The sequence below is a fragment of the Dermacentor albipictus genome, chromosome 5, assembly GCF_038994185.2.
Source record: "Dermacentor albipictus isolate Rhodes 1998 colony chromosome 5, USDA_Dalb.pri_finalv2, whole genome shotgun sequence".
NCBI lineage: Eukaryota > Metazoa > Arthropoda > Arachnida > Ixodida > Ixodidae > Dermacentor > Dermacentor albipictus.
This window is the reverse complement of record NC_091825.1, coordinates 163,019,753-163,045,046: the sequence shown is the minus strand read 5'-3', so window position 1 is coordinate 163,045,046 and position 25,294 is coordinate 163,019,753. Positions and strand designations below refer to the sequence as shown.

At 44.7% G+C, this 25,294-nt stretch overlaps 2 protein-coding genes across 3 annotated transcripts in view; one reads left to right on the top strand and one right to left on the bottom strand.

Moving 5' to 3' along the window:
* Positions 1 to 19,348, bottom strand: part of ATPsynO (ATP synthase subunit O, mitochondrial) — a 44,298-nt gene extending 24,950 nt beyond the window's left edge. The window contains exons 1-4 of the mRNA XM_065434537.1: positions 19,279 to 19,348; positions 18,925 to 18,972; positions 18,438 to 18,548; positions 12,158 to 12,230 (exon numbers count right to left, since the gene is read on the bottom strand). Coding sequence (XP_065290609.1) covers positions 12,158 to 12,230; positions 18,438 to 18,548; positions 18,925 to 18,972; positions 19,279 to 19,308 — 262 coding nt within the window. The 5' untranslated portion in view covers positions 19,309 to 19,348. The remainder of the gene's footprint in view (positions 1 to 12,157; positions 12,231 to 18,437; positions 18,549 to 18,924; positions 18,973 to 19,278) is intronic.
* A 295-nt stretch (positions 19,349 to 19,643) lies between these two features.
* On the top strand, positions 19,644 to 25,056 carry mRpS6 (mitochondrial ribosomal protein S6). 2 transcript variants are annotated; one of them, XM_065434539.2, is made up of 3 exons: positions 19,644 to 19,787; positions 23,621 to 23,760; positions 24,685 to 25,056. In XM_065434539.2, the coding sequence occupies exons 1-3, from the start codon at positions 19,716 to 19,718 to the stop codon at positions 24,926 to 24,928; spliced, it is 456 nt and encodes a 151-aa protein (XP_065290611.1). In that variant the 5' UTR covers positions 19,644 to 19,715; the 3' UTR covers positions 24,929 to 25,056. The 2 variants fall into 2 exon arrangements, with proteins under 2 accessions (XP_065290611.1, XP_065290612.1); XM_065434540.2 differs by lacking the exon at positions 19,644 to 19,787 and adding an exon at positions 23,343 to 23,520.
* Positions 25,057 to 25,294: the final 238 nt, after the last annotated feature.

Below are 25,294 nucleotides of genomic sequence, written 5' to 3'. Positions count from 1 at the left end.
GGTAGTTACTGCCATCTGTAGTAAAAAAAATTAAAAGTAGCCGAGGCTCAGCGCAAAGTTCACAAAAAATCATGGCCAGACTAGCCGTGGTAAGTTTTGCGCATTTTGCTCTGGCGGCATCGCATTTTGGCATAGTCTGGCATCACATCTACAGCATGGGCGCCATGCCGTGTTCTTCGGAACAAATGCAGCATGCGCTTCCTGCCGACAGCGTTTTTGGCGCTGTCAGAAAGGCTTTCGTTCATCTACTTCAACGCCTCCGATGTAGAGACATGCGAAATGTCTCAAAGACGATGCACTACTGGAAATTATCACTCAAGAATACCACTCCAGAAAAAAATTTGCTTTTCATGCGCCATCACGGCTTACAGTACCAAGAAAGTCATCCCGAGAGGGTTTGGTAAGCAGATCTTGCATGGTTAAGAGACTGCTCACGAAATATAGCCTGTGCAGCTTCGTCAAGTGCAGTTTACAGGTTTCGTGTACGTTGGCTGGTCCGCCAAGTTCGCATCGCACTGGCCTGCCGCGGCGCACACTGGCACCCTGAAAGCTGGGACAGGAAAGATGCGCTCAGCCTTCCTCTGTGCAGCATTGTGTACTGCACAGCCATCATTTGTATTAGAGTATGTGTTCGAGCACCCGACGGCCATGCAACGCTCCAGCTTGCATTGTTGCAACAGGTTAAATCACATGTGAAATGAGAACGCATGCCAAGAGACACCCATCATCTTGCAAATATTAAGCAAATAATGTGCTCAACATGATGTGACTGAAAAGATCAGTAGCCATGTACGGTTCTGGGACTTTTGCCATATCAACATCACTACTGCTCACCGCCAAGTGCATGCATTGTCTGATTAGGCGTTATGTAATGACCGCTAATAAAAAAAAATTGTCAATTATCACCACAGCGACTTTGCCAAGATTTCATTATCTATGCTATGCATTTACAGCTAATTTAGCCCAAGTAAAAATTCATTGCAGTTGGCCTTTAAGCGTATGTGTTGCTCCAACCTCCATGCACCTGGTAACTACTGCAGTCGCATACATGCCACACTAAGCTTCACGGCCTGCATAATCAAGAGCTGTACAAGCTGCCACAACTATTTTAACTATAAACTATCTTTCATGAATTTGCTATACGCAGAAAAACAACATAGCCGCGAATTGCCGCCGGGTCTCTTCCGCCAAACTTTATCAATCCAGTCAGCGACCAAGTCCATGGTCATTCAACCTTTTTCATTTGCGCGCACAATCACGCCACTTGGAAACACGATTCCTTTTGGGAGAGTCTTCAGTCTGAAGATAAGATACGGAGGCAGCTTGTGCCCATCCGCAGTGCAACAAAGCATTGCAGTGACTAGTTTTTTCGAGGCCGGAAAACAAAATGCGCACTTGCTTCACCCCCTTCTTTTCAACGGTTGTGATGGCAGGCATGTCAAAGTAGAGCATCATCTGATCAGCATTTCCAATCTGTCCGAAGTGGTAGCCGTTTCTATGGCGCAACTTCAAAAAGTACTGCTGAAAACTGTGCAATTTCTCTTCATATTCTTCCGGCAATTTTTGGCATATCTCTGTTTGCCTTCGAAGAGAAAAGCCTTTTCATAAAATCTGATAGCCAGTACCCTGCTCGCTTTGAAGTCGCTCCGCATTAACCCTTTTGGTAGGGCGAACTGCATCGCCCGTACTTTGAGCAGATCGGTCATCACAGGCCACTGTGCAGCTCTTCTATTTCGACAAAGCGGCCCTGCTTCAGTCCACTGAAACCCTTCCTTGTTGCTTTGCTGGTAAAAATATTCTCCTTCTGTTCGCGCCAGTCCCGCACGAAGTTTCGGTAACTCCGAACGCCCGTGATGCGGCCCGATAACCGTCCATCGCCGCGCACATGATAACTTTCCTTTTAAATGCGGCATCATGGTGGACTCGGTGCGTCTTCACAGTCGACACTTCTATGCTGACTCAATAAATGCAGAAAACAGGAAGGCAAGCGGTAGACTAGGTTACACCAGCGCCTGGTTACACGTACAATATGCACATGGCAGCTAGGCTAGAAGCACGTACAAGGCAGCCATTTTTCGAATGCCAATGGCGATATGGTAACACCAATTTAGGGTCATACTCGATTCTAATGCTTACGCAATTTTTGGACCCGTTTTATCGAAAAAAAAGGTGTGCATTAGATTCGATTAAATACGGTAATTTGCCCCTGGTTCTTCATCTCTCCTACTGCTGTAGTGTGCTAATCTTTGTCGCCCTTTCCCAAATTTCTCAATCCTTGTGCCTCTACGAACTGGTCTGTTTGTTCTGCCATCTGCTCCACAGTTTGTGTTTTTTTTTGTTTAAGGAATATCGCCAAACTGCTGCTACATCTGGCAAGAAATTGTTCACCCATGACTTTGTCGTGAACCCCTTCATAGGTTTTGTCTGTCTCAGACAGCTCTATCCACCTGTCAAAATAATTTGGTAGACGACACGCGAACTGCTTGCCTGTTTCTGAATCTTCAGGCTTACATGACTTAAACTTCTCCCGGAACCTTTCTGCGGTCAACCTGAACCTTTGCAATGAAGTTTTCTTCACCTTGTCATAGTCTAATGGCTCCTCTGCTGGCACACGCCCAAAGACACTCAGAGCCTCGGCCACTAAACACAGGCTTAAGAGGAAGCTTTAGCTAAGGGCTAACTCCGAAATGGCTTATTCAAATACATGCAACACAAAAATGTTTTTTGGAGATAACCCCTGGACCGATATTAATGGAATTTGTTGCATTTTAATGAGAAAGTTAAATTCTAGTGACTGTTGGAAACAGAATTTAGATTTAGAACCTCAATGCTGTTAAAAAAATTTTAAAGTATTTGACAGTTAGAAAAAAATAGAAGCACGAAGTTTACAAATTTATACCTCTGAATCAAAAACGGATACTGAGGTTCTGTAAACGGTATCCATTACATCATTCAAAGCAGACAAATTCGATATGTAATTTTACTGATGTGAATTTGTTCCGTTGGTTACAAGGGTTCTGCAAGAGCTGTATTTCCATATAAAATTTTTTGATATTCATGTGTAACATCAATTTTGTCCGATTTAGATGTACTATTAGATGCAATTCATAGAAACGTATTATTTTTTGTTGTTGCATTACAGAGATGTAAATTGATACTTTAGTATTTCGAAAATTTCCGATTTTTGCCAATTTTTAATTAAATAATTGACTACCTAACTCAAAAATTTGAAACCAACAGTCACTAGATATTAAGTTTTTCTTTTAAATGCAACAAACCTTGTCAAATTTGGTGCAGTGGTTGTCTAGAAAAACGAATTCTCCTTTTACATGTATTTAGATAGGAGCACCCAAGCTAAAGCTTCCTCAAAGCATTAGCCCACTCGCACCTCTCCCAGCCTTGCCCGACTGCTATCCTTTCAAACAGATGCAAATACGCATCCAAATCATCCTTCCGCTCATCGAAAGGTGCCATCAACTTCCTAGGGCAAATCTGTCTTGGCCTGGAAAGAAAGACGGTGAGTAGGATGACGCCGATCCGGGTGTACTCGTTCCATCACAAGAGCCCGCGCCCATCTCTGCTAGCTTTATCTTCAGCTCCAAATTTATTTTTTTTCTTTCGAGCTCTTCACACGTTTGTTTGTATTGCCTTACTTTTTCTTGTTCAGCACACTCGAAGAACTTCATCGTCTCGTCCTTTGACAAGTTTAAATCTATAGCTATTGCCGCCAAACGTTCCCGCTCCATCTCTAAATCACCAAGATCAGTGACAGTGCTGGACTAGAATCCTGGAAAGTATCCTGGAACGGATCCTGGCAGGCTCACCAATTGGATGGATGTGTGTTGTTTAGTGGCGCAAGGGCCAGGTATGGCCAAAGAGCACCATGACTGATAATGTTGTGTTAAGCGCTGATTTGTGAGTGGCGATGGTGGGATGTAACATGGCTGTAAAGTGGCCTAAAATCAGTGTAAAATAGTATATAGCATAAAATTATGATAGTGATACATGTAGTGGTCTGTGGATATAGTACGCGTGATAAGTGATCATGGAGCTAAAATGCGAGAATACGTAAATAGCACTTATGCCTCCGGGGGGCCTTTGAGCCCAAAGGCTGGGAGGCAGGTGCTTTCTTTTATTGCACCTACCGCAGCAGAAACCTCTGTTAGAGGCTGTGCTATGGATTTCCTGGGGCTATAATATGAAAACTATCTACATCTTTTAAAAATCGAAACAGGCATTCATGTTTGAAGAGAGGTTCTATACCTATAATCATTTGAGGATGGAGTGGAATTAGCTGCCAATGTGGTAATGGAAAATGCTTATTACTATTAGCGTCTAATTGAGTGCATTGCAGCAGGATGTCAAGCACGGTAAGTGGCTCACCACATTTATCACACATGGGCGGATCGCCACCGGACAAGAGGTATGCATGTGTGCTGTATGTGTGTCCTATCCTGAGTCTGCAAAGTGTTACTTCTGTGTGGAGGTTCTTTGATACCGGTGGCCAGTTGCCAAGATAAGGCTTGATAACATGTAATTTATTTGCTGTTTCTTTGTCCCACAAGCACTGCCAGAAATCTCTTAGCTTTTTTCTTATTGAGGGCTTGAGGTCCATTACAGGGATAGTCGTGGAAGTGTCTGCAGCGTTCGCGTGGACGGATGTGGCTAGCTGGTCAGCTAACACATTTCCCTCTATCTCTCGGTGCCCCGGCACCCAGCATAGTACGATATGCTGCTTAGACGCATAGGTTTTTAGCAATGCTGAGTAAAGAGAAATAATTACAGGGTTCTGATATTTCTTGACAGTTTTCAAAGCATTTACGACGCTCAAAGAGTCTGTGTATATAACTGCCTTTGGGATATTAAATTCTTTAATGTGTTTAAGAGCAGCCAATATAGCGTAGGCCTCTGCTGTGAAAATACTTGTGTTAGGGTGCAGAACACCAGCATCCGAAAAGGATGGACCGACCGCTGCATAAGATACGCCAGAATTACACTTCGATGCGTCTGTAAAGAATTCAGGAGAGGAGTATTGTTGCTGTAATTCGAGGAAATACATTCGTATATGCGTGACAGGCGCGTGCTTTGTAACAGTTACGAAAGATATATCACAGTCTATTGGTTGCCACTGCCACGGCGGGGGCCGTATAGCAGGGGACATAAGGTGGTATTCAAGCAGTGGAACCCTTGTTTCTTCAGCCATGTCTCTGACACGCAGTGAGAAAGGCTTTGCCACTGTGGGCCAGTTGCGAAAAAGTTGACAACTGGACAAATCGTTTATGGTGGAGAACGCGGGCTGCTCACTGTTTGCATTCACTCTCAGAAAATACATGAAAGAGGAGCATGTTCTTTGCAGATGAAGTGACCACTCATCCGATTCAACGTAAAGGCTTTCCACTGGGCTTGTTCTAAAGGCGCCTGTGGACAAGCGAATGCCTAAGTGGTGGACAGGGTCTAGCATCTTCAGAGCAGTTGGAGTAGCCGACTGGTAAACTATGGCTCCATAGTCTAGTCGTGTGCGTATGAGGCTTTTATACAAGTTCATGAGACATTTTCTATCACTGCCCCAGGTTGTGCGTGAGAGCACCTTTAAGATATTCATTGTTTTCATGCACTTGTCTTTAAGATATTTTATGTGCTGTACAAAGGTTAGTTTCGCGTCTAAAATTGTGCCTAAGAATTTATGTTCCCTGTTTACGGGCAGACGCTCACCATGCAACACAATTTCAGGATCAGGGTGCAGGCCTCTTTTTCTAGAGAAAATGACACAGGTGCTGTTTTGTGAGTTCAGTCTGCACCCGTTCTCATCAGCCCATTTGGAGACCCTGTTAAGACCAAGCTCGACCTGTCGCTCACAGATTGCAAGAGAACTTGATTGAAAACCTATCTGCACATCGTCAACATACGTTGAATAGAACATGTTACGTGGTATGTGTAGACGAAGAGAATTCATTTTTACTATAAAGAGCGTGCAGCTGAGCACCCCGCCCTGCGGCACTCCAGTTTCCTGTACAAATTTCTGTGACAGAACATTGCCCACTCGAACACGGAATGTCCGATTCGACAGATAACTTTCGATAACATTGAACATATTTCCGTGTATACCTAACTGTGAGAGGTCTCTCAATATCCCAAACCGCCACGTTGTATCATAGGCTTTCCCCATATCTAAGAATACTGATAAGAAAAAACTGCTTATGGACAAAAGCTTCACGGATACATGCCTTGATACGTATGAGATGGTCAGTGGTGGATCGACCCTCCCGAAACCCGCACTGGTATGGGTCCAGCAATTTGATTCTAGGAAGTGTAGTAGGCGACAGTTAATCATTTTTTCGAATACTTTGCAGAGGCAACTTGTTAATGCTATAGGTCTGTAACTTGATACAGAGGAAGGATCCTTTCCATGCTTCAGTATTGGAATTATAATAGCCTCCTTCCAAGCAGAGGGGATCTCGCCGGAAGACCATATAACATTGTAAAGAGAAAGGAGGGTTTTCTGTGTTTCAGATGGTAGTTGTTTTAACATCTCATATATTACACGGTCTGAACCTGGGGCGGATGTATTACAGCAGTTCAGCACTGCCTGCAGTTCTGCTATGCAGAATGGTTCATTGTGCGGCGAACTTTTTGCATATTTCCTTTCTAGCTTTTGCTTCTCTATTCGTGTTTTGTACTTTAGGAATGTTTCAGTGTAGTGTGAGGAGCTGGATATGTGTTCAAAATGTGTGCCAAGAAAGTTGGCTTGATCTTCCAGGCTTTCTCCGTGACTATTTACTAAAGGCAGGGACAGGCACGTACCCAGGATTTTTTTTCGGGGGGGGGGTGAGGGGGCGGCCCACCACCTCCATCATCATCATCATCACCACCATCATCATCATATTTTATGTCCACTGCAGGACGAAGGCCTCTCCCTGCGATCCACAATTATCCCTGTCCTGCGCCAACCAATTCCAACTAGCGCCCGCGAATTTCTTAATTTCATTCATCGCTCCACCTAGTGTTTTGTCGTCCTCGATTGCGTTTTCCTTCTCTTGGTACCCATTCTGTAACCCTAACGGTCCAACGGTTACCTAACCAGCGCATTACATGACCTGCCCAGCTACATTTTTCCGTCTTGATGTCAATTAGAATATCGTCTATACCCGTTCGCTCTCTGATCCAAACCGCTCTCTTTCTCTCTTAACATTATGCCTAGCAATCTTCGTTCAATCGCTCTTTGCGCGGTCTTTAAAGGGCCCCTGAAACGGTTCGGACAAATTTTCTAGGCGCATAGGGTACAGCTTAACTAGAACATTCGCACCACGATTTAAGTGAAGCGTTACGTATTAATGGAGTTACAAGCGATTAGAAGTTACCCTCCTCCCTAGCCATGCCTTTCCTCCTCAACTCGCTCGCCGAGCGAGCAGCGCTAAGCTCCGCCTTCACTGGTCCTGCGTCACGATGCGACGTCACATCGTCCACTTCCGGTTGTTGGAGCACGCCTCCTCCCGCGCGAGACCTCTCCGCTGGCCGCTTGGCCGTCGACCGAGAGCCATCGAAGCAGCGTGCGTTGCGAGCATTCTGTCGTAGCGCCGAAGGTGGCCGGTATTCCGGTAACCACAGGCAAGCTGGTCATTTCGGCAAATGACTGGAGGCATAAACTCAAGCTGATGAAGGAACTTCAGAGTAGACGTACGTGAGCAGCCTGATCGGTCTGCACTGTCCAGACACTTGTTGGCGCAGCGCTTAACCAGTCAAACGAAGGGCTAATATTGCTCTAACCAAGTGTAAAACATTTTAAACATTTATAAGAACAACGTGTTGATGATTACACTCCTGCGAAAAATACACACCAGCAGCAAAGAAGAATGCACTTCGTTGCTGCTACTGTGTATGGTTGAGCTCTGTGCCACCAGGTGGCTGCACCGTGCAGACCATTCACATTTACCTTTCTGCTCATCTCATGGCTCATCCCGGCGCAGTCAAGCGGCCAGACCCTGTCCCCTTGCGCTTGTGTTTGCCCTAATACCGGACTTGTGAAACGCTATTGCGTTAGTAATCTTCCGCTGTAAAGTGACGGCCACAAACGCGCAAATCCTGGCGCCTATCGGATAGCCGCAGTCCGATGCGCAGCAGCCAGTTCGCTCGTATGCTGCCTTTCAGAGAGACACGATTTTGCAACTTCACATCTTTCCAGTCGCTACGTCTCCAGCCCACAACGCAACAAGGGTGATTCATCGTGCTCACGAAAAGACTGATCGACACTGACGGTGGAGCTCTCGTCAAAGACTGCACACGCTGTAACACAAGCAGACGACACTTGCTGTGTGCCGGAAGTGCTCAAGTGTACTAAAAAACTATTCTTGTGTATTCTCTTTAAGTTATTTTCTTTTTACAAAAACAAAGTAACTAACACTCCAACTATTACGAGCATCATTTGTTCACCATAAAGTTGGAAAAATTATCGACCACGCGCCCTGGTCAGCCAATCAGATAGCTCGACCATGTGACGTCATATGGGTTATTTGCATCATATGGGTAGGGGCGGCTTAAAATTCCGCCGAGCAGTGCGCTGCGATCGACAGCGATGTGCATTTTTAAAACCTTATAATAAATTACACGCTTTACGCAGAGCACTTAGATGTGTCAATTAATGATCAGAAGGACCTACTCTAACGACTCAGTAGGTTTGTAGAAAATCGCCAAAATCGTTTCAGGGTCCCTTTAACTTGCTTCCCATATGTCAGCACTGGCAAAATGCACTGATTGCACACCTTACTTTTCATTAATAATGCTAAGCTTCCAGTCAGGAGCTGGCAATGTCTGCCGTATGCGATCCAACCTATTTTTATTCCTCTGTGAATTTCTTTCTCATGATCAGGGTGCCCTGTGATTAATTGACCTAGGTAAACGTACTCCTTCACAGTCTCTAGTGGCCGACAGGCGATCCTGATCTCTTGTTCCTTTGCCCGGCTATTTATCATTATCTTCATCTTCTGCATATTAATATTCAACCCCACTCTTACACCCTCTCTGTTAAGGTCTCCAATCATTTGTTGTAACTCGTCTGCATTGTTGTTGAATACAACAATGTTATCGGCAAACCGAAGGTTGCTGAGATATTTGCCGTCGATCTTTACTCATAAGCCTTCCCAGTTTAATAGCTTGAGTTCTTCTAAGCACGCAGTGAATAGCTTTGGAGAAATCGTGTCTCCCTGTCTGACCCCTTTCTCTATAGGTATCTCCCTGCTTTTCTTGCGTAGAATTAGGGTAGCTTTAGAACCTCTGTAGATATTCTTACGCGAAGGCCGAGTCAGTAAGACGAGAAACTATTTACAGATTATATTTACAGCAACGGTTGCAGCGCTGACCGGTTAGATTCACAGCGCGAGCCCAGTTCGTTCTTCCTCCTCTTTTATGGAGTGATGGCGCCCACGCGCCTCGTTCAAACAAACACCACACGCATGTGGCAATATTTTACAAGCTTTTTACGTAAGCATTCTGTACTTCTTGATTACGTAGTGCCTCTATGACTGCTGGTATCTCTACTGAATCAAATGCATTTTCGTAATCTATATAAGCCACATAGAGAGGCTCATTGTACTCTGCAGATTTCGCGATAACCTGACTGATGACATGGACGTGATCCATTGTAAAGTATCTCTTCCTGAAGCCAGCCTGTTCCCTTGGTTGACACAATTCAGTGCTGCCCTTATTCTATTGGAGATTATTTTGGTAAATATTTTTTATAATTCTGGGAGCAAGCTAATGGTCCTATAATTTTTCAATTCTTTAACGTCTCCTTTTTTGTGGATTAGTATGTCTGCATTCTTCCAGTTTTCTGGGACCCTTGCAGTCAATAGACACTTCGTATAAAGAGCCGCCAGTTTTCCAAGCAATATGTCTCCTCCATCTTTGATTAAATCGACTGTTATTCCACCTTCTCCTCCCGCTCTTCATCGTTTCATGTCTTGCAGGGCCCTTCTGACCTCATTGCTAGTTATAGGAGAGTTTCTGTACCCTGTTAATTACTGTTTCTAAGTGAGGTATCGTGACTCCTCTGGGTACTGTATACAGGTCAGCTTAGAATTTTAGCGCTGCTTTTACTATATCTTCGAGATTGCTGATGATATTGACCTTCTTATCTTTTAGTGCATATATCATGTTTTGTCCTATGCCAGGTTTCTTTTTTACTGATTTCAGGCTGATTTCACATTTTTTACGGCTTCTCTAGTCTTTCTCATGTTATAGTTTTGAATACCAGTTATTTTCGCCTTGTTGATCAGTTTTGACAGTTCTGCAAATTGCGTAACGCTGTGCGGCCGCCAGTCCCATACAACCACGTAGAGCGCAGGACTCTGCGATTCTATAGACGTACTGCGCTCGCCGCGAAAGGTTAGAAAAACACCCACATAAGCACAGCAGAGAAGTAGCTACGTGAGGCGGTTCGACCGATAACTGTAGAAGGGTCATTCAAAACAAGTAATTGTTCTCCACTTCCGGCGGCATTTTCTCTACTTCCTTTTTAAATAAAGAGATGTTGATCCATAAATATTCTCATAAACAACGGTTAACTTTTTTATTATTCGCTTTTGCTTGCAGTTTGGTTGTTGCCTTGGCTCTCTCCCTTAGTAGATCGCTTAATTTCTCAAATCCTCGCGATTTTTGTTTCCAGTTGCCAATTTTGCACGAAAAGTGCTATACAATTAGGGGAAAACAGACGAGGTAACGGGCGACAGTCATCTTGCTTATGGGTTTAATGGTTATTGCAGGGTTTCATGATGGACGCTCTTTCACATTATTTGATTTCCGACCTTATCTAACCCATATCACGTGTATATGGTTCCGGGCATCTGCCAGCGTCGCGACGAGCCGTAACTCAAGGAAATAATGAAGCAAAGGGAAAAGTTAAACGCAATTGGCGTTTTCTCCGGCCGCAACTCGTTCCATGAGAGTACAGACCAGCTGAGTAACAGCCGCTTCCCTCTCCTGGTCCCAGGATCAGCCTAAACAAAGAAGGTTGAACTTACAAAAGCAACAGCTATGCGCGTGACGGCAGCATAGATGGTGACAACTGAACGCATCTCGAGTTAATCGCACGGGTACGGAATCTATGAGAAAACTGTCTTTCACATTACAAGAGATGCCGATAACTACCGCCATCTAAAAGGAGTGAAAAGGGCAGCATAATGCTGACCGATGAACAGCTTCCAAGTCTCAACATTGATCTGGCGGCGCTTTAGGAATGTGTGAGGAGTGGTGGCGTGGGTGGGGAGGGGGGGGGGGCATGCCACTTGATTTCGGGGGGGGGGCGGGCCCCCCCCTGGGTACGTGCCTGGGCAGGGAATATGTTTGTTGTCCATTAACTTTTTTCACTCTATTCCATACTTTTGTCTCATCTGTGTACGAGTTGACGCTTGATATAAACTTCGCCCAACTCTCTCGTCTTGCTTGTCGGCGCGTTCTCCTTGCCTGGGATTTGACATGTTTGAAGTTTTCCAGGTTTTCAGCTGTTGGAGAATTGCGAAATATCGCCCACGCTTTGTTCTGGTTCCTCCGTGCTTGCCTGCATGCATCGTTCCACCAGGGAACACGCCGCTTAGAACCCATGCCGCTCGTTTGTGTAACCCAGAGATTCTTAGCACCCTCTCCTGCGTTACAAGTCTGACTGCCACCTTAGGTGCTCCGCAGCTGCTGGGGACTGAGGGCCATTAGGTAATTGAGTGATTCATTTGGGACGGAATGGCCGAATACTGCACCAGGGAAGCCAATTCCTGTTCTGGTGAGGGAGTGTCTTATTGAAGCTTAGTTGGCCTTCCTAATTTGGTTGTACCTGGATAAGCATAGCCCAACTTGCTCTCAGCATTTTTGCCAGTGAGAGGCATCACTCCAAGCCTGCAGATGTTGCGCACTGGATGGAGGAGGTAAATTTCAAACTCGTATCCTAGCAAAATTACACACATGCACGCACACGGTTAGCTTATAGCTATATCAGAAATTGCTGCAAGATTATTTGCAACATCAGAAATACTGAAGAAAAATGTCAGACAAGTGCCTAGCACAATAACTGCAGCTCACTTCTATGCCCTAAGCATTATGCAACCCCCCAATTGTTTACCTCAGACAGCTGCTGTCTCACAAATCGATACATATCGATCTCTTCCCTAGACCATACCTCTTTTGACAAGCTTGTTGACAAGCGGGTTCTCGAGAAACTGGGCAAGCTTTGTGTCTTGCTCCATCAAGCCCTATAAGGAATAAAGAAATAAAGAATTAACATTACTGGACATCTCTAAATGTTACTATATTACTAGTGTTTTCTTGCATGACAAGGAAACATCTGCTAAAGCTTCAAAAGAATTTTACGCAACAATGCAAGTGCTGTTGTTGAACATTATAGCAAGCTAGAAGAATAAAGAGAATTCTGTAGTTCAATTTTCTGCAGACTGCAGGAAACCAAGAGACAAGGCTAAGGAAAGCACAAAAAAAATTTTTTTTTTTGTTATGGATCAGAGTGGTATAGTTATTTACAGAACAGCACTGAACTTGCAACATATTCTGAACAAAAAAGAAATGGAAGGAAAGACAACTCTTCCACCAGTGGGAGCTGAGTGTACAGTCTCAGCCACAACATACGAGGTGCTCCACCAGTTCATCTGTGATGACAGTTCCCCCCCCCCAACCTTTTGCAATCTAATTATCTTGCAATCTGTAAAGGCTAGTTAAGGTCCCTATGGTCTCCTTGGCTTCATTGTCTGTTGGCCTCAAATGATTATTACAAGGTAGCTGGATCAGATTCAATAAAAAAGTCACTACACGAAGTGGTGCATCAATACACAAAAGCAAACCAAACTTGGATGTTCTTTTCTGGACGACAGCAACAACAAAAACAGCTGCAAATGGCTGCCAGTATAGTTAAATGTGCCTGTGTTCTTACTGTTATTAAAGACTGCGCATGTGCGCGTATAATTAACCTCTGAAATGTTTTGGACAAGCTTGGCTCGTAAATACAATCCTGGTTAATTGTGCTTTGGACGAGCTCAGCTCAATAATTCTGTTTTCAAAGCGATTTGGTCGAACTCGGCAAGTCCATTTAGTTGTTTTTTTTTTTCTGCTACACAGACAGCTGCAGTGCCAGCATTCTAAATCCCAGTTATTTCACTCGTTCTTATTTTACTACATAGATATCGGTACTTTTTTTGCAGTGCCTCGAAGGCCGCGTTGATTGAGTCATGTTCTACTACATAGACGGCTGCCATTTTGTCAACACCGGAGGGCCACGTTTATTCCAGTCTGTTTTCTACAATACATAGATGTCATCACTTTGCAAACGTTCAAAGAACACGTTTTGTGAAATTGTGCGCATTTTGGCAGGTTTGGAACAATGGCGTCTGCCACTGAAAGCTTGCACGTGCGAAAGAAAGCAGCTGCTTGATTCTGATAGTGAAAGTGAGTGAAAGCAGTGGACTAGAGTTCTGTTCTTAGAGCAAAGAGAATCATAATAGTATTCTCATCACTCCTACCAAAAATGATGATTCTGAAAGCAAAGGCAGCATTGACTTGGCCCAGCAATGGTGCAGCCTTTTCACGCCTAAAACACAAAGCAAATTGGTTAAAAACATTTTAGAAGGGTTTACAATGGAGTTAAGTTTGAAAACAAACCATAAAATAAAAGCAAAAGTGGTCACTTTTGGTTAGACACTTAGGGGTTAAGGAACATGTGCTATGTCCCGTGACTCCTGATATGCTTCACCACAATATTTGGTGTATGCTTTTCTGCATAACACAGATGTAATGCTGCATTGGCGTAAGCAAAACAGTAATTATGCAGTGAAGATTGGACCCCTGCTTCAGGCACACTCGATGCGTATCTCGATTTGAAGCAAGCTGAATTAGGCTAGTTAGGCCTGCAATGCCTACACAAATGGCTTGGATTTGAATCTGACTTCGGCCAACTACCTGAAGCATAAGGGAAGTTATGATGTGGCTCTGCTGCATGACACATTCTTTTCTTCTCTTTCACAGTGTGGTTGGGACACCTCTTTAAGATATTTATGGCCATGCCTGCACAATAGAGAGGATTGGTCGGAATTCATCGGAATTCCAGGACACTCCCGTTCAAATTGGGAGAGTTGGCAGGTATGCTGGCGTCACTGTCTATCCGAGTATCTTAAAGGGCAGAGTAGCATCATATGAATCTGCCTTTATTTTCCTGTGCTGCTCTCTGCTGCACGCCACTGGAAACGTTTTGGAAGGGTGCCGGGGCTTTCACCGATTCATTTGTGTACCTGTGCCCATGCTGAACATGGGCAGCCTTGGAGTTTGTTGTTGCTGATTTCTGCACTTGCTCCTCCCTTTTTGTATTCCTTTTACACATTCTTTAGGCATTTCACATATTTAAGAAGTCTTCGAGCGCAGCCTTTTGTAGGATTTACCAAAGCAGTTCGTTTGTTTACATCAACATAAACAGATACAGCCACAGGTCATTGTGTGCTTCAAAATATTGTGAAACAGGCGCATCCCCGATATGAAACCCTGCCAAAACATACATATTGGCGCATGTGAGCCGCACTGTTCCATCCTGAGACGAGTCAAAATGAGCTGCTGAGCCAGTTAAACAAACAACGGCAACTGCATACCTGCCAAGATCAAAAATCGGGAGACATTTTATTCACACCAATGGGAAGAGGGGGGGGGGGATCATTCAAACTTTCAGGCAGTGTTCGATGAGCCCTTTTGCAGGGACCTTGCAGTAGCAGACTTTGCTCACTTCCAAAATTTGACGGTGTAGTTTTGCTCAAAACATGGTCCAGACTGACGGCCCTTCACTAGCAGCAGGTGTTGGATGGGGTTGTGTCCCACATTGACGAGCGGAATTCAGTCCTACTTTTTCATGCCATGCTAAAAATCCTCTCACACTCTGCCTTGCTGTGCGGTATCATGAGTAAATCAATCATCACCTTAGAAACTCGGTGAAACATGTTTTCCATCAGTATTTTTCATTTTTCCAACCATAGACCACTGCACGTCCCACCTTTTTTCATTCAGGATGTCCTCTTGAAGGCTGTACGCCTGTAGTGTGGCATACTCGGCTTCGAGAGCATCTAAAGCGTCTTCAGCAGATTCATTAGTATCTCGAGGCAACAGCTGAGGGAAACTCTGAATAAAGAAACAAAGACTTGAGAGCGATGCCTGTGAAATAAATTTCAGGTTGGCCACCTCCGCGTTCTTGAAAGTTGCGTTTCAGAGTTTCGTCCACATCCATAATGCTTCGCCTCATATTTCGGAAACATTTTCCGTAGGAGAGGCCCAACGTGGTCGCTGACACTAAGGGGTAGGTCGTGTTCGACGAGGAATCCCGTAACCAGGCACTCCACACGCTGTCGCAGTTGTTCAGGAGAAAGTTCACTATGTTGTCTTGCTGCTCAGCGGTGCGAACATAGCTTTGGTGGTGCTTCACCATGGAAACGTGCAATTTCAAGTCACCTTTGCCACTGTGAGACACGCTGACATCGCATCCACACGTTGTACAATATGCAAAATGTTCTTTTCTTGATGTCAAAAAGCACGGAAATTCAAAGTATAATAACGCAAAATCTTCTGCAAATACCTTGTCTTGGGCTTTGATAGCGCCATGGCATCAGCACACGAGGACTGTAACTTTACACGGTGCACCGCACCCACACACCTAGCCAACATGAATCACACACACAAGCAGCAGCAAGATGCACCATGGAGGAAGGAATGCACGAAATGCAAGAGCTACATTGGCTCTGGCTTTGGTCGGCTTACTAAGCAAAGTATTCGGCTGCTTAGTCTATAATACCGATGGTACTAGTAGTAGTGCTGTCGTTTGTGATGCCGATGATTACGATGTGGCCGTAGGTCCCGCGGTGCCGGTCTTGCAAAAACCATTATTGCGTGAACAGAGACCTCTTTTCGGGACATATAGGAGGATAGTGATCATACAATCGGAAAATTCAGTCAAAAAGCGGGAGTCTGCCGGGTGAATCGGGAGGGTTGGCAGGTATGCAATTGTAATCCAAAAGCATATTATATTACGGACTGTTATTACCGATTCTCACTTTTCTTTACTGTCATCATACATAGTTTGCACATCCATGAAGTACAACGAGAGAAAACTGATCACATAAGCACTCATTTATAAGCCATGTAGTTCTTTTGCGAAAGCACGGATGCCATCGCCGACACCGTTGGCAAGAGAGGTGGCTGTTTAGGCTGCTGGACCAAATGCACCGTCTCTTGTTTCTCGTTTAAAGCAGAGGCACAGTGTGTCTCTAGAATTAACAAATGTGTCGGCATAACAACATCTACAGTGCCGTCCACTGCTGTGTAGAGTGCGCAAACGGTCGGCTTTGTCCTGCGGAACAACACCTGGCGGCTGCTGCTGGGTCCGAAATAACATGCCCAGGAGCATGCGTGGCCTAACAAGCATGCAAACTTGTACTTGTTGCAGGTAACCAGAGGCGATGTTTATAAGTGTCTTTGTTATCTCCAATACACTGTGAGCACACTTAGTTTGTTGCAAAAGGACCGGCGCGCATTTATCAGCCCATGCGCTTCATTCTATGGCATTTGCGGTACCGTAAGTGCCCTCAGACTGTGCAGATTAGGGTAAGCAAAGGTGCTTTTTAAGCATCGCCACTCGTCAAAAGCAGTTCTGCATGTATTAGGGTGCACATGCTCCTGGGCACACTATCTAGGCCCCAGCAACTGCCGCCAGGCATTGCCCTGCAGAGCAAAGCCGGCCGCTCACGCGCTCTACGCCAGCAGTGGACGGCACTGTACAGACCCACTAAACTACGTAGTGAATGCAACTGGCAGCCTTCAGGAACAGCAACGTACAGATGTTGACACAAAGTGCTGTGTCGTCGCTTGCTGCTTAATGTGTACGCGTCATGAAAAGTGAAGAGTAGTCGATTTCAAATCGCTAAGGCCAGAACTGAACTATAAAAGCAGTTTCTTTTGTCCTAACTGCTAATTTTTAAGTTCAGTTCCACCGGTAGCACGTACCAGTGCACAAACTTCACAGCGCCAAGCCTAACCTTCGCTGAGCAGGATCATCTTTGGTTCAAACTTCATGCACACAACTTCAGAAGGCTGAAGTTTATGCATTTCAACTTCGAAGGCATGTCTCAACTCATTTTTAGCAGGATAACTTATATATACAAGTGAAAACACTGCGGCTATATTGCATTGTCAGTTCAATGGCTGATCGCACGGGTTTCAGTCAAATAATGAACAGCATGCCGATTTTGTCGATGCCGTCCACAAGAAAGGGCGTCGCACTACAATAGCTCACGCTTGTCAGTTATGTCGTCGGCTTGGTATGATAAAAGGGTCTCAACAACACACTGTGCTATTTGAATAGTTGGCGAATCGTTGCTATCAGCATTTAGTCGGTCTCGTATCAAACCAGTGATACCGTGAGTATGTGAAGTCAGACACACAATACCAACACCAGCAAATGAGGGCCAACACTGCAAGAAGACTTCGTCAAAAAAGGGATGTTCTTGAATTGTCGCCCGAGTGTAACACAGGGGTTGTTAGCTAAATTTGCTGAACAATCAGTGAAAAGTAGGAACTACATGGTTCATGGGGCAGCCCGGGCAAAGCCCTGGGTGCTTTAAGTTTTAATGTACAGCTCTAGTCTTATGTTAGAGATGGTTTAGGCACTGTGCCAACGCAGAGCTAATAGTGGAGTTGCAATGCGGTACATGGCATGAGTGTTTGCAGCAGTGCATGTCTGTGCGTTTCCTTTTTTTTTCTTTCTTTCTTCGGGGGACTTTGCCCAGAGATGGGCCACGCGGCCGCATGCACGACCTTTCCTCAATTTTTGCAACTAATCCGCTAGGGCAGGGCACATGCACTATCGGGCTGCGAAGAAGCCAGATATGCATGGTCCTGCTTGCCTTGGCTTTGTACAGAGGAAGCACATAAAGCGTTCTTCGAATTACATTTGTATTAGAAGTCTCAGTTCTCGCATCATTGATCTCGGACTGATGCTGACATATTTGTGAAACAAATAAAGGCAGAAAATAAAAATGTACGAATGAAACTAGCACACAGTGGGCACAGGCCTAATCTTTCATCCTTATTTGACAACCTGTTGATTGTACTGCTTACGTAACTGCACACCCTAGTATGAGAGAAAAACTTTTTTATAATATACAAACAATGCATTGCACGCTGTTGGAATGGAGAAAATTATTGTTATGGATTGAATACTAGTTGCCAGACTCATTTTCAAGGTGCTCTGGTGCTTCAAGGAAGATGCCACTACCAATCGCCTACATCAGCAGCAAGCATCTACCCTCCCATGCATGCAACATCAGTGCAGCGAAACCTGCCTGAAAGTGCCTACATGAAAAGGGTACATGGACAGCCCTTGCAGCAACTTCCCTTAAGCACTTCCACATCAGAGCAATGCTAACCTTGAACCTGATGAGCTCCTTTTCAACAGCATCAAGCTTCTTTTCCTTGGAAGCCGCCGAGTAGAGAGCGGTCGCATACCGGCCTTCAATACCGAACACTGCTAAAGGAGGCTGCAAAAACAAACAAGTGCATTGGTCATATTAGGCTTCCACCGTAGCACCAGCTGTAATGAATCGGGTATACTCATCTCTTCACGCGTTCATTATTTTGTCTAGTACCAGATTGATGCAATAAAAAGTTTATATTCTGACAAACGCTAAGCAAATAGCGCACCTTCCTCCATGTAGCCCACCGACAAAGGGCAACGGGAAAGCGCTACAAGTTGAACCACACGCTATGCCTCGCATTCACCACGTCCTCGCCATTCGCTGAAGTATGCATTAAGAGAAAACAGAGTGGCACCAAAAGATGCAACTATTAAATCTTCTCGCAGCAAATGTGAACCGGCGTGGTTTTAATGTTAGGACGAAAAAAAAATCGGCTCACCTTCACGAGACCGGCGTTGACCGCACCGGTCGTGGAGAAATGACGAGTCTGAAAAGACGCCACAGGGACGACAAAAAAAAAAAAGTAAGACGAGCGGAATAGCTCCAGGGCACTTTGTGCAGATGCAAACTGAACCCCAGTGGCGCGCACAATGAATAGCACTCTGCCATGCACGAAGAAACAGCCTGCCGTAAGCAAAGGCTTACACACTATTTACAAAGAGCATTTACGACTGCACATCAACTTCTTAGCTATCATATGCAGGCAATAACTGCAAGCATATTGTTCATCCTTGTACTTTAGTATTTACTAAAACACGGTAACTACCACAAAGGAATGAAAAAAAGGACTTACCAAACTCAGCAAACGACCCCAACCCGCCATGTCGAAGGTCAAAGCGATGGCAGCACAGCACGTTGGTCGACTAGGTAAGATCATATGGTAAGATTGCATGATGATGATGATGCAGTAGTGGAGTTACAGCCATAGAGTTTCATACTCTATGCATAGCTCTATGCGTGTACTACTATCACTCTATATATGCTAAATTCATTTCAATAAAAAAATATATTTTATTTGGCATAGTTTGAATGCGTAAGCTTTCTGTATATATAAATGCGGGATTTCATGTTTTTTTTTTTTGCGTGATACAGTTTGAGCAGGTTTGAGACTACCCATACGCTGCAAACCTCGGAGCAGTCTGCAGTACACTGTATCTGCAGCAAGGGGCGAGTTGGGGCAGGCGTTGGTTGGGGCGAGCCCTGAAGTGTGATGTGGTGGAGGTGAACCGAATGATTGGAGGGAAAAACTTCCCCCCTTTCGGCCCGGATGGCATCCACTACACTACACCAGCGGGATGTCAGGTAGGAACGAGGGTGGGTCGTAGGGCTCAGGCTTTTTTGCAGGCGCGCAGGGCGACCGCAAGCCAAAACGTAAACGATGAAGGACAGGGGAAGGGGGGCAGGACAGGAGCACGGAGGAGGAAGAGGAAGAAGGCAGTAAATGTAGGGTTCATCAACATGCAGGGGGGAAGAAATCGCATTAAGTGGGACGAAATAGCAGAACAGTTACAAACGGAAAATTTTCAGGTATATGGAGTTGCCGAAACCCATTTAAGAGATGAGGAAGAGCCACCATTCATTGCGGGATACACCTGGGTTGGTTGCAACAGAAAAAGGGAAGAACGCAGAGGAGGAGGCCTTGGGGCGCTAGTGAAGGGACAGGACTGGGAAAGGGTAAGAGAGAGCTGCAGTGAGCACATGTGGCTCAAGGGCACCGTAGGGAATGTTGAGACAATACTGGGAGTTGTGTTTCTGAAAACGGGGAATGGGTCGAAAGAGGAGAATGCAGAACATTTCAAATGTATGGCCAAGGACATCAGGGAGGTAGCTATGAAACGGGAGATAATCATCCTAGGGGACATGAATGCACATTTGGAATACTTTGACGGGGCGACAGATGCAACAGGGCAGATGTTAGTAGATTTTTGTGAGGCTCATGATTTTGTGATAGTTAATACTGAAATTAAATGTGATGGGAAAATAACATGGGAAAGAAATAACACCCACTCGACAATCGACTACTGCCTAATGTCCCACAAGCTGTATGAACGGTTGGGATGTATGGAAATTGATGAGGAAGGTACAAAAAGCCTGGGGAGTGATCACAAACGAATCAAAATCAGTTTTGGAAGGACAGTACCACTGGTAGAAACTAAAGAAAGGAAAAGTATGAGCAAATTGAATGACAGGCAGCTACAAGAAGTGGCGAAAAACATTGAAAGCATGGTATCCAAGCAACCACAAAGGGCATGGACATACGACGAGTTAATAGGTATTTTTAAACGAGAGCTAGAGAAGGGACAGATTAGGAAACTAGGAAGTAAGCAGGGTAAATATAAACCGAAAAGCTGGTGGGACCGAGAAGTTAAGGAAGCCGTAGAGCAACGCAAAGATGCGTGCAGAAAACACAGAGCAGCGAAGAAAAGGGGAGCCACACCAGAAGAGGTGGAGACTAAATGGGAGCAATACCTTGCAATGAAAAGAGAAGCAATGGCATTAATTCAAGCCAAGATAGCAAAAGTTGGGGTACAGTGGATGTTAGAGATACGAAAAAAAGACAGGAATGCCTCTAAGAAATTTTGGGAACACATTAGGCAACAGAATAAGAAGACAGAGGTGGTTCAGCACTCACTGACCACGCCAGATGGAACAAAGGTAGAGGGAGAGGAAGCTCAGGAATATATTAGGTTAACAATAGAGGCAGCATTTGCAGAGCCAGTGGGTAACGAAATGGAGAATAATGACAACAGCAGGACAGAATTAGAGGAGGAGTACAGAAGGATGACAAGTAAGGAATGGGACAGAATTGAACACAAGGTCCCAGTGGGAACAGCGACAGGACCTGACGGCATACCTATGAAATTGATAAGCATATTAGGCCAGAAAAGTAAATTAAAATTACGACAACTTATTGAACAAATAGTAGTAGGGGGAGATGTTCCACAGGACTGGAAATCAAGCAGAATGTTATTAGTTTACAAAGGTAAGGGAAACAAGGACAACATTAAATCCTACAGGCCAATAACTATCACATCAGTCATATACAGAGTAGCAATGCAGATGGCGAAGGAGAGAATGGAGGAATGGGCAGAACGAGAAGAGATCTTGGGAGAACTGCAGAATGGATTTAGAAGGAACAGAAGGCTAGATGATAATTTATTTGTTATAACACAGTGCATAGAGATAGCGACAGCCAGGCAGAAACCACTATGGATAGCCTTTTTAGACATTAGAGGAGCTTATGATAATGTAAACCGAGAAAAGTTATGGAGCCAGTTGAGGGAATATGGTCTAGAGAGAAAGATGATAGAGTTCCTACAACAAATTTATACAGATAATGAGGTAGAGATAACATGGGAGGAGGAAACTACAAAGCCAGCTAAAATAAGAAGCGGTCTCAGACAGGGCTGTCCATTGTCACCTCTGCTTTTTATGATCTACATGAGCCAAATGGAAAAGAGACTAGAACAGAGCACAATAGGAACCGACATAAGCTATATGCTGGAAGGGCAGAAGGTAGTTCAAGTACTAGCCGGACTGATGTATGCAGATGATATAGTACTGTTTGCTGACACCCGAGAAGGACTACAGGAACTAATGAGCATATGTGGAGAGGAGGGAGAAAAATTGGGACTCCAATTCAGTAGAGAGAAGTCTGGGGTAATAGTATACAATGCAGAAAGGGGGGAACCATTGGAAATACAAAGCACTAAGATTGATCATGTTGAAAAATACAAGTATTTGGGCATATGGCTAAACGAGGGCAAAAAGTACTTGGAAGAACAGGAAAAAACTATGATTGAAAAAGTGAAAAGGAACTCGGCTGTAATGAAACACAAGGCACTTTGGAACTATAATAGGTACGAGGTGGTTAGGGGCGTATGGAAAGGGGTTATGGTACCTGGCCTCACATTCGGAAATTCAGTACTGTGCATGAAATCGGAAGTTCAGGCATGCATGGAAACGAGACAGAGAAGTGTAGGCAGGTTGGCCTTGGGAGCACACGGGAACACCCCTAATGAGGGAGTGCAGGGGGACATGGGATGGACGTCATTTGAAGGTAGAGAGGCAATAAGTAAAATAAAATTTGAACAGAGACTCTCAGCACTGGAGGAAAAAAAGGTGGGCAGGAAAAGTGTACAAATATCTGTACATGAAAAGTTTGAACACAAAGTGGACACTCCGAACGAGGAAGCTGAGGAATAGATACCTACAGCCGAAGGAGGGTATCCAAAGTGGTTCTAGTGTGGGAAAGGAGGTGAAGGAGACGGAAAGAAAAATGTGGGAAGAAAGAATGCTCGGAAAGCCATCGCTATCAATGTATAGGTCACAAAAACAGGAGATTAAGAGAGAGCTCTTATTTGATAACTCGCGGGGCAGCTCACTATTATTCGAGGCTAGGACGGGGGTTTTGAGGACGCAAACATACAGGGATAAATTTGAAGACGTGGACCTTCGGTGCGCAGCTTGCGGAGCCGAAATGGAGACCACTGAACATATAGTGCTGAGATGCACAGCCCTTCGCCCGATCCTGGCAGAGGGAACAGTGGCAGATATGGAAGGGGCATTAGGTTTTCCCGGGGAACGAGGGCAAATAGACGAGAAAAGAGTGGCAGTAACGAAGGGGAGGCTAGAGGATTGGTGGAGGAAGTCAAGGGATAGATAATAACATAATTCGGGGACAAAATGTTTCCTCTACTGTTTTAGATAGTTATCTTGGGGGGGGGGGGGGAGTAAAAACTAGGTTGAGAAAAAAAAAGGATATAAAGATAGAAAAAAAATAATAATAAAATAGGAGGGGGGAGCAAAAGGCTAGGTGGCGCCAGCCGCCGCCCGTTACAAAGGGTATAGTCGCCATCCATCCACCCAGGCCTACTGGTCTGCAGTCAGCACGCCGTACCATGGCCGTGCCCTTGTGATGCTTCCTCTCGCAGTACTGCTGTAGGTGTTGTTGCTTAAACCCTATTTGTCTAAACACCACTGAACGATCATGCCAGCGTACGAAATGACTATGATTTTACGTAAAATGGCGAAAGTAAGTACGTGAAATTTCCGCTGTCTCCGAGAAAAGAAACTCGCGTCGCGTGCGTTCTGGTGGGTTGAGATGTTGACCATACTTCATTTTTCTCCTTCAGCCGGAACTCACCAGTGCGCTCAAACGTATGGGTGAGTATGTACTACAGAACGGAGCGATCCTCCGCTACATTCAAAACCTGGGCACGAAGGAACTTCCTCTCAAGATGAGCAGACATGGCCGGACGAATTGGCACGGAAGGTTTGTAACGAGTCGGTGTCAATTTGTGGTGGCCGCTATTCATAGCTCTTGGCGCAAAGTAGCCAGTAGTGAGTCGTTTACTTTCCACGTGTGCGTTTTGCGACTTTAATATTAAGCAGTGTATATAACGTGTGTTACTCTGTGAGAACCATCTGTCCGATGATAACCAACAGCCTTTTGAGATGCTTATTCTTCTGAACTCGCTCAGCGTTAGTGTGCACGTGCGTAGATAGACTTTCGCATATGTAATGGCATAGCACACGCACACTCAACTTGAGTCATTGGTCGTCAAAGAGATTGTTTGTGTCAGCAGAAGTTAGAATTTAAAAAAAAAGTGCCGTAAGACAAAGTTAGTCATAAACACACAAAATGTGTGGTGGAATAAAGGATGTTAGCTTTCCAATTCTCTGTGACATGTGCGTTATGTGCCTCTGTAGCAGTAACTTGACACTGGATGTAACAAACGTATGATTGCAGCCTTCTGTGATGAAACTTAATACATCATTAGCAACTTCCTCAGTCTCTTTGCTAGACATTGCAGTTACTTCTCTCTAGAGTAAGTAATGGCACACTGTACAACTGCAACTTTAGTCACGACTGACTTATAGCTATGCACTTCTCAAAAGTAAGACTGGGACCTACATCAATTCAATGAAAAGAAAGAAGGTCCTATGCACCCCTGCACATACTTTGGTGCTTTTGTAACCTGAATGTTTGCCTATTTGGTCAATGTATGTAGTCCTGCAGGATAGCAGTAATAACTGTGCCAAAATAGGAGACCTTGAATAACAGTCGATCTTGATATTTGGTTGAAGGCACAAACACACCTGTAATAATTGAATGATGAGTGTACCTTGTCTTTTACAGTGTAGTGTTGTCATTGTGAAGTACATGGATGAGCGTACCTTTTCTTTCTTTCTGCAGCTACTTTCTTTTTCGGTTTGATGCGTCACCGGAGCTTACAGCGGCATTGCGTGGAGAGATCAAACGAGACGTGGACATTATTCGTGCCACCTTCATTACACTTTCACCGCCAAAGACTATTCAGTGCACCCTTGAAAAAGAGATGCAGCCGCCTGCCTACCGACCCAGCGTGCAAGCGCTCATGGCACAGAGCCAGGCGAAGAAGAAACAGATCTTCGAAAAACACACAGATGGTCCAGTCTGAGCAGAAAATGATTGTCACACTTTTCTGCCTTTAGCATTATGCATACCTTGTACAGTTATAGCTTTTCTGCGCGTACTCAGATCTATGGTATTGTGCCTAACTACGAATAAAGCCTTGAAAGAATGAAAGGTTACGCTAGCAGTTACTTGTCCAAGATGGCACAGCCATGCTCAGTATCACCTACAGCATGACAGAAGCTGGCATTCAGTTATTACATTCTACAGTCCTGTGCCATGCAAATGGAAATGCCGTGTCCCCCTTCGAAAAGAGTTCAATGCAATGATCACAGGCATAACCAGACATACTTCTTGTAACAGTAGCTAGCGATAATGCTTTGTGTATTGTAAGCTGCACCAACTGTGGCTG